Here is a 12764-nt window from a genome sequence, read left to right on the forward strand (position 1 = left end):
GGAAGTAAGTTTGTACTATGACATTGTTTGGCATTTTTTTTTTACCTTAATAGATAGCCAATTTTTATAAGTATGTTGTGTGCCTTGAAAAGAGCATATTCTTTTACCATAATACAAAGTTCAATATGGAACTATAAGATATACTTTACTAAATTTTCTGTTTATATTTCCTAAATCGTTATGTGTTTCTTGTTGATCTGTTTTCATCATAATGGTTTATTAAAGTTACCCATTATTAGTGTATCTGTTTCTCCTTGTTAAACTTCTCTCATTTCTTCCTTATGAAATTTGCATCTGTGTTTGGGGGCACATAAATTCGTATCTAATATGATTTCATTGTGAATTGCAACTTTTAGCATTGGAAATATCTTTTGTCGTTATTTTTCTGTTGTTAACCTAATGTTCTTGGCCCTAATTTTAAGTTGTCAAATATCAAGAACATAATCCTTGCTTTTTGATTTGCTTGTGCTGGGTATAATTTCCCTTCTCTTCACTTTTTTGACTTTTTGCATCATTTTGTTACAGATACGTCATATAATGCATAGAATTAAATTCTGCTTGAGAGTATATATGTATATAGTTTTTAAAATCTTAGTTTCTTTTTCTTAGGCATTCACTATTTGTTTGATCAATTTTAAGTAATAATTATTGAATATCATGTTATTTATGCAGCAATAAGTAAACTTTACCTTTTTTCACCATTTCGCTCTTCATTTTCTTTTTTTTTAATGTGTTACTTTTTCTTTTTCAGGTACATAATATTTGTACACTGCTTGGATCTATGGTTAGGTATATGTATTCTATATCCACCACTAGTCCTTTGGACAAAAGACCTACCAGACATATCATGGTGAATGGATCTCTTCAACTAATAGCTTCATCAAAAAAGCTAGTGGCTTTCAGATACCTGCAGTGTTTGTTAGTTTAACATGTTTACAACTATTTTCCCAAATCTCTAGTATAAGAATTTAGTATGGCTGTATAAGAAATTCCTCCTTCAAACCTTCCTTCCTTCAATTTCTTCACAATCTCCATGCTTTCATCATCATTTTGTATTGCTGCCAAGAAATATGATTTACACATGATTTTCTTTTTATTGTTAATGATCAGTATTTTTGTCATGACTATGAATAGAGTGAAAGTATGACAGATTATTTCAATGTACAGATGCAGATATTTTATTTCAGCGAAAATTTCTTAGCAGTTTTAAATAATTGAATTTGTTTTATAGAGACTTCACTACTATGCATACTGGATCTGCATTATCATTCTTCTATGTATACCACTTTCTGTATAATGCTTTCAAAGTATTTCTCCAGTTTGTTTTATTACACCTAATTAATGTTGGTTAATTTTTCTAGAATTTTCTTCTGTTTGAGGCTGTTTTTGTTATTTTCTTTTGTCATATTTTGTTTTAGAGATGTTATTTGCTAAAATTTATGAAATACATTCATGATTTTATTTTTTTTCAAGTCTTTAAGTTTACTCTGTTGTGTTCTAAACTGTTTCATACCTCTTTTTTTCCTTTTTCCTAATCCTTTATCAAAAATAGACTTCCCCAGATGAATGTTAGCTTATTGAATTGAAAAAAAAGACTCTAAATGATTTTTGTTCCTATATTTTAGAACTTGGGAAGAAGTTGGCATATAGTAAGTAAAATAATTGTAATTTAAGATAATTTTACTTAATGGGACTCTGTATGATGAAAAATATTCTTGTTTTAGAAAAACATTGAAAAGGCAATCTAATTTTACATCAAAAAAAAAAAAACTGAAAGAACAAAAAACCCCCAAAATTAAATAAATAAATAAATAAATCATAATTATCAGAGCAGAAATAAATGAAAAGTAAATGAAAAAACAATAGTAAAGATCAATAAAACAAAAAGCTGGTTCTTTGAGAAGATAAATAAAATCGACAAACTTTTAGCCAGATTCATCAAGAAAAAAAGAGAAGAATCAAATCAACAAAATTAGAAATCAAAAAGGAGAGGTTGCAATAGACATGCAGAAATACAAAAGGATTATAAGAGACTATTATGAGCAACTATATGGCAATAAAATGGAGAATCTGGAAGAAATGGACAGATTTTCAGAAAAGTTCAATCTTCCAAGACTGAACCAGGAAGAAATAGAACTTATGAACAACCCAATTACAAGCACTGAAGTCGAAATTGTGATAAAAAATCTCCCAAAAAACAAAAGCCTAGGACCAGATGGATTCACATGTGAAAACCCTAAAAATCCTATCAGAAAACTACTAGAGCTAATCAGTGAATTTAGCAAAGTTGCAGGATACAAAATCAATACACAAAAATCACTTGCATTTCTATATACTAACAACAATGAAAAGTCAGAAAGAGAAATTAAGGAATCAACTCCATTCACAATTGCAATGAAAAGAATAAAATATCTAGGAATAAACCTACCTAAGGAGATGAAAGAACTGTATACAGAAAATTATAAGACACTGATGAAAGAAATCAAAGATGACATAAACAGAGGGAAGAATATTCCATGTCCCTGGGTAGGAAGAATCAATATTGTGAAAATAATATGTTACCAAATGCAATCTAAAGATTCAATGTGATCCCTATAAAATTACCAATGGCATTTTTCAGAGAACTAGAACAAAAATTTTCACAATACATATGGAAACACAAAAGACCCTGAATAGTCAAAGCAGTCTTGAGAAAGAAGAATGGAGCTGGTGGAATCAACCTTTCTGACTTCAGATTAAACTTCAAAGTTACAGTTATCAAGACAATATGGTACTGGCATAAAAACAGAAATATAGACCAATGGAACAAGATAGAAAGCCGAGAAATAAACTCATACACCTATGGGTACCTTATTTTTGACAAAGGAAGTAAGAATATACAATGGGGCAAAGATAGTCTCCAATAATTGGAGCTGGGAAACTGTAAGCTGGGAAAAACTGCTACCTGTAAAATAATAACATTAAAACACTTTCTAACAATGATGTAAGATAAAAGATAAACTCAAAATGGATTACAGACCTAAATGTAAGACCAGAAACTATGAAACTCTTAGAGGAAAACATAGGCAGAACACTCAATGACATTAAATCAAAGCAAGATCCTCTATGACTAACCTCCTAGAGTAATGGAAATAAAAGCAAAAGCAAACAACTGGGACCTGATTAAACTTTAAAGTTTTTTATATGCAAAGGAAATTATGAGAAAGTTGAAAAGACAGCCCTCAGAATGGGAGAAAATAATGGCAAATCAAACAGTTGACAAAGGATTAATTTCTAAAATATACAAGCAGCTCAAACAACTCAATACCAGAAAAACAAACAACCCAATCAAAAAGTGGGAAAAAGACCTAAACAGACATTTCTCCAGAGAAGACATACAGATGGCTAACAAACACATGAAAAGATGCTCAACATCACTCATTATTAGAGAAATGCAAATCAAAATTACAATGAGATATCATCTCACACTGGTCAGAGTGGCCACCATGAAAAAGTCTACAAACAGTAAATGCTGGAAAGGGTGTGGAGAAAAAGGAACCCTTTTGCACTGTTGGTGGAAAAGTAAATTGATGCAGCTACCTGGTGGCTTAGAGGTTAAAGCGTCTGCCTCCAATGCGGGAGACCTGGGTTTGATCCCTGGGTCGGGAAGATCCCCTGGAGAAGGAAACAGTAACCCACTCCAGTATTCTTGCCTGGAGAATCCCATGGACGGAGAAGCCTGGTAGGCTACAGTTCACGGGGTCGCAAAGAGTCGGACACGACTGAGCGAACGGAACAGAACTGTGGAAGAGAGTATGGAGATTTCTTAAAAAAAAAACAACACCATATGACCCAGCAATCCCACTCCTAAGCATATACCCGGAGAAGGCAATGGCACCCCACTCCAGTACCCTTGCCTGGAAAATCCCATGGTCGGAAAAGCCTGGGAGGCTACAGTCCATGGGGTCGCTAAGAGTCGGACACGACTGAGCGACTTCACTTTCACTTTTCACTTTCATGCATTGGAGAAGAAAATGGCAACCCACTCCAGTGTTTTTGCCTAGAGAATCCCAGAGATGGGGGAGCCTGGTGGGTTGCTGTCTATGGGGTTGCACAGAGTCGGACACGACTGACGCGACTTAGCAGCAGCAGCAGCAGGCATATACCCTGAGGAAACCACAATTGAAAAAGACACATGTACTCCAATGTTCATTGCAACACTATCTTCAATAGGTAGAACATGGAAGCAATCTAGATGTTCATCGACAGATGAATGGATAAAGAAATAGTGGTACATATACACAATGGAATATTATTCAGCCACAAAAAAGGAATGCATTTGGGTCTAATGAGGTGGATGAACCTAGAGCCTATTATACAGAGTGAAGTAAGTAAAAGAAAGAAAGATAAATATCATATACTAATGCATACATATATATATATATATATATATATATGGAATCTAGAAAGATGGTACTGATGAATTTATTTGCAAGGCAGCAATAGAGAAATAGACATAGAGAACAGACTTATGGACATGGGGAGAGGGGAAGAGAGGGTGGGATGTATGGAGAGAGTAACATGGAAACTTACATTACCATATGTAAAGTAGATAGCCAATGGGAATTTGCTCTATGTCTCAGGGAACTCAAACGGGGGCTTTGTATCAACCTAAAGAAGTAGGATGGGCAGTGAGATGGGAGGGAGGTTCAATAGGGAGGGGACATATATACACATCTGGCTGACTCATGTTGATGTCTGATAGACAACAGCAAAATTCTGTAAAGCAATTATCCTTCAATTAAAAAAATAGATAAAACAATTCTTGTTTTCCCCAATTATCAAGTATTTATGTTTATTTACTCTTGCTAGACTAGAAAATCAAAGGTAGCCTATATATTTTTTTCTTTCTCTCTTACAACAGAAAATACTATTGCAATCCCATCTCCAATTTGTCTTGCTTTTCACGTCTCATAATTCATATGCAATGTTTTTTCTAAAGGCAGTTTATGTGTAAGAATTCAACTACTCTTTCAACAGATCATGTTTTAAATTAAGCACAGTAACTGTACATGTAGCTATAAATACAGATGAAGATGAATAAATTAAGAAAAAATAAAATGTAGAAGGGATGATTCTGGTCACTTAAGAAAATTTATTGTTGTTGTTGTTCAGTTTTCATTTGCGTGTGACTCTTGACTTGTTGTGACCCCATGGACTTCAGCACACTAGGCTTCACTGTCCTTCACCATTTCCTGGAGATTGCTCAAACTCCTGTCCATTGAATCAGTGATGATGCCATCCAACAATCTCATTCTCTGTCATCCCCTTCTCCTGCCTTCAATTTTCCCCAGCATCAAGGTCTTTTCTGATGAGTCGACTCAAGTCTCCACATCAGGTGGTCAAATTATTGGAGCTTGCTTCAGCATCAGTCTCTCCAGTGAGTATTCAGGGTTGATTTCTTTTAAGATTGGTTTGATCTTGCTGTTCAAGAGACTCTCAAGAGTCTTCTCCAGCACCACAGTTTGAAAGCATTAATTCTTTGGTGTTCAGGCTTCTTTGTGGTCCAACTCACATCCTTACATGGCTACTGGAAAAAACCATAGTTTTGACTATACGAACCTTTGTCAGCAAAGTGATGGCTCTGTTTTTTTTTTTTATATGCTGTCTAGGTTTGTCATAGCTTGGAAGAAATTCCAGGGAGCAGGCCTCTTTTAATTTTGTGGCTACAGTCACCATCCACAGTAACTTTGGAGCCCAAAAAATAAAACCTGTCACTGATGGTAAAGAATCTGCCTGCAATGAAGGAGAACTGGGTTTGATTCCTGGGTCAGAAAGAACCCCTGGAGAAGGAAATGGCAATCCAATTCACTATTCTTGCCTGGAGAATCCCATGGAGAGAGGAGCCTGGTGGGCTACAGTCCATGGGGTCACAAAGGATTGGACACAACTAAGTGGCTAACAGACACACATTTGCCACGAAGTGATGAGACCAAATGTGAATGTTGAGCTTTAAGTGAGCTTCTTCCCTCTCCTCTTTCACCTTCATCAAGAGGCTCTTTAGTTCCTTTTTGCTTTCTGCCTTAAGGATGGTGTCATCTGCATATCTGGGAAGTTGTGAAGTTGCTCAGTCGTGTCCAACTCTTTGTGTCCCATGGACTGTAGCCCACCAGGCTCCTCCATCCATGGAATTTTCAAGGCAAGTGTACTGGAGTGGGTTGCTATTTCCTTCTCTGGGGGATCTATCTGAGGTTGTTAATATTTCTCTTGGAAATCTTGATTCCAGCTTGTGCTTCATCCAGCCCTGCATTTTGCATGATGTACTCTGCATATAAGTTAAATAAGCAGGGTGAAAATATACAGCTTTGATGTACTCCTTTCCCAATTTTGAACCAGTCCATTGTTCCAGGTCCGGTTCTAACTGTTGTTTCTTAACCTGCATAGGGTTTTCTCAGGAGGCAGGTAAGGGGGTCTGGTATTTTCATCTCTTTAAGAATTTTCCAGTTTGTTGTGATCCACACAGTTAAAGGCTTTAGCATAGTCAATAAAGCATGACACAGAAGTAGATGTCTTTTTGGAATTTCCTTGCTTTTTCTGTGATCCAGTGGATGTTGGCAATTTGATCTCTGTACTTTACTGATTGCAGCCATGAAATTAAAAGATGCTTACTCCTTGGAAGGAAAGTTATGACCAACCTTGATAGTATATTAAAAAGCAGAGACATTACTTTGCCAACAAAGGTCTGTCTAGTCAAGGCTATGGTTTTTCCCGTGGTCATGTATGGATGTGAGAGTTGGACTGTGAAGAAAGCTGATCACCGAAGAATTGATGCTTTTGAACTGTGGTGTTGGAGAAGACTCTTGAGAGTCCCTTGTACTGCAAGGAGATCCAACCAGTCCATTCTAAAGGAGATCAATCCTGGGTGTTCATTGGAAGGACTGATGCTAAAGCTGAAACTCCAATACTTTGGCCACCTCATGCGAAGAGTTGACTCACTGGAAAAGACTCTGATGCTAGGAAAGGTTGGGGGCGTGAGGAGAAGGGGACGACAGAGAATGAGATGGCTGGATGGCATCACCGACTCGATGGACATGAGTTTGAGTGAACTCCGGGAGTTGGCGATGGACAGGGAGGCCTGGTGTGCTGTGATTCATGGGGTCACGGAGAGTCGGACACGACTGAGCAACTGAACTGAACTGAACTGAACTGAATCTTTACCTTTTCTAGAGGCAGCTTGTACATCTGGAAGTTCTCAGTCTACTACTCCTGAACCCTAGCTTGAATGATTGGAGCATAATCTTTTGAGCGTGTGAAATGAGTACAATTGCATGGTAATCTGAACATTCTTTAGCATTTCCTTTCTTTGGGATTGGAATGAAAACTGACCATTCCCAGTCCTGTGGCCACTGCTGAATTTTCCAAATTTGCTGGCATATTGAGTGCTGCACTTTAACAGCATCTTCTTTTATGTTTTTAAATAGCTCAGCTGGAACATCACCTCCACTAGCATTATTCATAGTAATGCTTCCTAGGGCCCACTTGACTTCACACTCCAGGATGTCTGACTCTAGTGTAGGTGAGTGACCACACCATCATGATTATCCAATTATTAGCATATTTGTAGTCAAATCCCCTCTTATTCCCATCCCATCCCACTAATCCACTTTCTGTTGATACAGAGTTCTCTTTCCTGGGCATTTTGTACAGATATGGTAGTCCTTTGTACTTGCTTACTTTTACTTAGCATAATGTTTTTGGAGGCAATTTCTGTTGTAGTAGGTACCACATTTCATTTCTTTCTTTTGCTGAATAGTATACAGTTTTATGGCCATACCTGATTTTGTTTATCTATAAATTTATTTACAAATTGATAGACCATTTCCTTATCTTAGCCATTATGAGTAATGCTATTATGAACCTTTACATAAAAGTGTTTGTGTAGATAGTATTCACTTCAGTTCAGTTCAGTCGCTCAGTCGACCCCATGAATCACTTATCTTCCGCATATTCCTAGAAATGCCATTTGGTAAGTTTATTCTTACCAGTAGATGAAGCTGTCAAACTGTTTACAAAAACATGCATAATTTTACACTCTTGCACCAATATGTGAGGGTTTCTGTCTCTCTACATCCCTACCAGCACCTTTTAGTGTCTGTTTGGTGACTCGGTGGTGAAGAATACACCTGCCAATGCAGGAGACTCAGGTTTGATCCCTGTGTCGGGAAGATCCCTTGGAGAAGGAAACGGCAACACATTCCAGTGTCCTTGCTGGGAAATTCCGCGGACAGAGGAGACTGGTAGGCTACAGTCCATGAGGTCACAAAGAGTTGGACACAATTGAGTTACTAATGATCTTAAATGCATTTTTATTTATCTATTATCTACTAATATAGTTTGATGAAACATCTACCAAAAGTTGGGCTTCCCAGATGGCGCGAGTGGTAAAGAATCCACCTGCCAATGTAGGAGACATAAGGGAATGTGTTCGATCCCTGGGTTGGGAAGATCCCCTGGAGTAGGGCATGGCAAACTACTCCAGTGTTTTTGCCTGGAGAATCCCACGGAGAGGAGCCTGGAGGACTGCCGTCTATAGAGTTGCAAAGAGTCAGACACGCCTGAAGTACTCAGGTGTGCTACTGAAAGTCTTCACCCATTTTTTAAATGCCATGTTTCTCTTATTACTTAATTTTCAGCATTATTTGTTTATTTTGGATACAAAGCCCATCCGATATGTTTTGCAAATATATTTTTCTCTATGTGTGATGGTCTTTTATGTTTTCATAACGGTGCCTTTTGAAGTGTATATTTTTTGACTCTCAGTTCTACCCATTGTCTATATGTCTAACTATAAAGTGCAATACTTTCTAGGTCACTGAATATTTAGATTAAGCTTTGAAGTCAGAAAGCATACATTATACATTTTACTTTATTCCCCACAATTATTTTGGCTATCTTGATTCCTTTCTATATACATTTTATGATTAGTTTGCCAATTTTTATAGAAAAATCTTCTGGGAGTTGGTAGAAATTATCCTGAATCTATAGATCTCTTTACTCAGAGTTAGCTCTGAGCTAATGGTATTGAGTGTTCCAACCCATAACATAGATACCTCTTCATTTATTAAAATCTTATTTAATTTTTCAACAATGTTTGGTAGTTTTTATGTACATGTCTCCCACATCAACTGTTTAATTTAACCTTAAATGTTATAAATATATTAAATATTTTAAAATTTTAATTCAAAATTCTTAAATATACAAATATTTTAAAATATTTTCATATAGTGTTAAGGTATTTAATTAATAGACTACATGATTGGAGTTCTTCAGAGCACATCTAGTGTAAGACGGCCCATAGTTTATTAGAAAAATTCTGATGAACTTGAAGATGAACAGGAACTTAGAGACACTTGCAAAATAATCTAAAATCTAAATAATGATTCCAGATTTTTATGACTTTGTTTTATTCTGTGATTTTTTCCCTCATATTTAATCTTTCCAAAACATTCAATCTTGTATTAGAAACAGATAATCCTTTTTTGCATCATTTTTCCCCAGACTACATGGTACAAAATTATATTTCTCAAGCTGAGTAAATACTATAATGAATACAATCATCATAGATGGTCTTGAGAACAAACTTATGTGATTTAACTTGTGAGAGCTGAAATATGCAGCAGGTACACTAGAAACTAATCTATTAGGCACGAGTGTTTATTGTGCCATGGGAATCAGCCAGCATGCCTTATAGAGGGAATAGAGGATGCTGGTTAATTTGCATTATAAGAACATTTTCCTTATTTGTATACAATTTTCACAGTCACATAATTAACAACAGCATAGTTTTTCCTTTGTGTGATGCACTATAATTTTAACAAATTAGGATATTTTTATTCTAGTATGGGCTAGATAAAGGGTCTAATTCATAGCACTTGATTCTCCCAACCAGAAACACTGTTCTCATTAGATAATCCACATACTCACTCAAAAAAGAAATCTCAGTTGTCCAGATGAAAAAATTTAGGGTACATCGGTTTCAATAGTTTGAAATGTCTTATTTCAAATCACATGGCTTGAAAACAATAGAACTGAAATTTAAAATCAATTGTTTAGTATTGCTGCTCAAATGTTAAATAAAATATTAGATACATGTAAGTTTTGCATTATGACCATTGTAGAGTTGGTTAACTGAAATATTAGGGCCATTTCTGCCTCTTCATAGCATTATGTTCCTCCGTATTAGCAAACATAAAGACATTATTGCTTAAGTTCATTATTAAAAAAATTTAATCCACTGAAAATACAAATCACTATAAAAACAAAGGAAAATTACAAATGAAAAGTGGAATATATTTAATTTCTAATTAACAGAATAGAATTCTAGTATTAAATTTTGAAGAAAATCTACAACGCTGATAACATCAACAAATGTTTTTTTCACTGAAAAATCCATTTTCTTTGGATTGAAATATTGTTCCCCATTTAAAATCGAATTCAAGTTTCCTTTTCTTTCTTCTTATGTTGCTTATTCCATTTTTTTTTTCAGAAAGAATAAATATTTGTCCTTTGGTATACTTGATTCTTTATTCAAATTCTTTTAATAGATCTGATTCATCATTTTATTTTCATTTTTTAACTTTCTATCTACTCACTTTTACACCTCCATAAATTATCAATTTATTCATCTTGATTTTTCTACTTTTCATAGAACCTGGTACATGGTGCTATATGGTGAGTGCTGGGGTTCTAGATAAGATGTTTCTAATAACTTCACATCCCATTCTCTCTATCCAACTAGACAAGCAATCCTTAGCCAACTTTCATTTTGAGTATTGTGCTTTCCCTTGAAAAAAATATTATGCTTTTTTCTTTTTGCCACATGCGTCTTTACAAAAAGGAACAGGCATCAGATAATTTAGCATGTAGACTGATTTGCAGTTCTTCTGAAATAGGAGAAAAGAAGAAGGCAACAGTGGTCTTAGTCGTTGGAAATACTATCCAAATCATGATTGAACTGATTAAAGGACAAAGAAAATTTCATACCTTTGACTTCTATGACTTTCTTAGCTAATTTTGCAATTTTTTTTAGATTGCTTGGTTGCCACAGGGCATTCCCACAACTCTTTTCAGTGCAGTCTTCACCTCCTGGTTCCTGAGACTGTAGACAAGAGGATTAAGTAGGGGAGTAACCACAGTGTAGGTCACTGCCACCAACTGGTCTTTGTCTGAAGCAGACTTGGATTTGGGCCGAAGGTATATGATGGAGGCACAGCCATAGTGGACAAAAACCACAGTGAGGTGTGAGGCACAGGTGGCAAATGCTTTCCTCTTTCCCTCAGCTGAAGGGATCTTTAGGATGGTGTTAATGATGAAGCCATAGGATATGAGAATTAGCAGAAAAGGCACCATGATTACCAGGATGCTGAGGCTGAACAGAGCTAGTTCTTTTACATGAGTGTCTGTGCAGGCTAACTTAATAACTGGTGCCATGTCACAGAAATAGTGGTTGACCCTGTTTGGGCCACAAAAATGCATGCCACATATGAGGTTGGTGGCCACCAAAGCAATAAAGAAACCTGTGACTGTTGACAGAGATACCAACCCCAAACCTAACCTTTTGTTCATGATGAGTGTGTACCTCAGGGGATGGCAAATTGCCACATAGCGATCATATCCCATCACAGCAATGAGAAAGCAGTTGGTACATGCAAAGCCAAGGAAGAAGAAGAGCTGGGTGGCACAGGCTATGAAAGAGATAGTCTTGGTGGCTGAAAGCAGGTGGACCAGCAACTGAGGGATAATGACAAAAGTGTAGCAGGACTCAGAAAAGGAAAGGATGAATAGGAAACCATACATGGGAGTGTGTAAAGTCCTGCTGAAGCAGATAACAGTCATGATGGTTGCATTGGCCATTAGGATTGTCAAGTACAGAAGAAGGAAGACGACAAAAAGCAGCAGTTGGAGATCCTGCAAGCTAGAAAACCCCACCAGGATGAACTGTGTAACCACAGTGGTTCTGTTGAAACCTTGCATCTGAATAACTTCCTTTTCTGAATGAGTTTGGAGAGAGAAAATTATAAGTATCTTTGTACAAAGAGTATTCCCCCAATGTCTTTCCTTTAAGAATTATATTTTCAGACCTAGAGTATTGAAAGATCTCTCTCTCAACCTGTCTAAATGTAGATATTCCTTTTGATAATTTAAAAATATTAACCTCCAAAATAGAATTATTAGCTATATTATAGAAATATACAAAGATTGAAAGAGGCAACCATGTGATATTACCAAAGAGTATATAAGAACATTAGAATACTCTCCTAGTATAACAAGAGGAAAAGCAAGACACACAGTCATATTTATAAGATTAGAGCTGCTTGTGTTTGCTTTCTGATGTATTTTCTAAATATTTAACAATAAGCTTTTAAAATTTGATGATCCTAAATATGCTTCACTTTTATGTAGGCTAGAATATTTCCATCTCTTTTTAGCTACTATCCAAACACAAAAAAACTTGCTACTTCCAAAAATAATGCTATTAAGACAATTGCTTAGAAGCATTCACATTTCTGAATTTGCATGCCTTTTATAACATCTGTTTGCCCAGAAGATTATTGGTAGCTTGATACGCCTGTCCTCTGATAACTGGCAGTCACAGTAGATGGCCTGCTGGGGTGGGGGCAGGTAGGGAAAGCACAAGTCAGTAACCAAATACAACCAGTGAGCAGCTATGATAATAAAAGCAAGCTTAAGAATTAATATATTTTTTTAAAGTTCAGCAACAATTG

The 12764-nt window shown here is 36.0% G+C and overlaps 1 protein-coding gene across 1 annotated transcript; it reads right to left on the reverse strand.

Annotated features, from left to right (window-relative positions):
- Positions 1 to 11064: 11064 nt before the first annotated feature.
- Positions 11065 to 12018, reverse strand: OR10T2 (olfactory receptor family 10 subfamily T member 2). The gene has a single exon (XM_055401442.2). It carries the CDS (start codon positions 12010 to 12012, stop codon positions 11065 to 11067), a length of 948 nt encoding a protein of 315 aa, XP_055257417.1. The 5' UTR covers positions 12013 to 12018.
- Positions 12019 to 12764: the final 746 nt, after the last annotated feature.

This window comes from Moschus berezovskii, chromosome 4, assembly GCF_049115385.1.
Source record: "Moschus berezovskii isolate FMDL1 chromosome 4, NW_MosBer_1.0, whole genome shotgun sequence".
NCBI lineage: Eukaryota > Metazoa > Chordata > Mammalia > Artiodactyla > Moschidae > Moschus > Moschus berezovskii.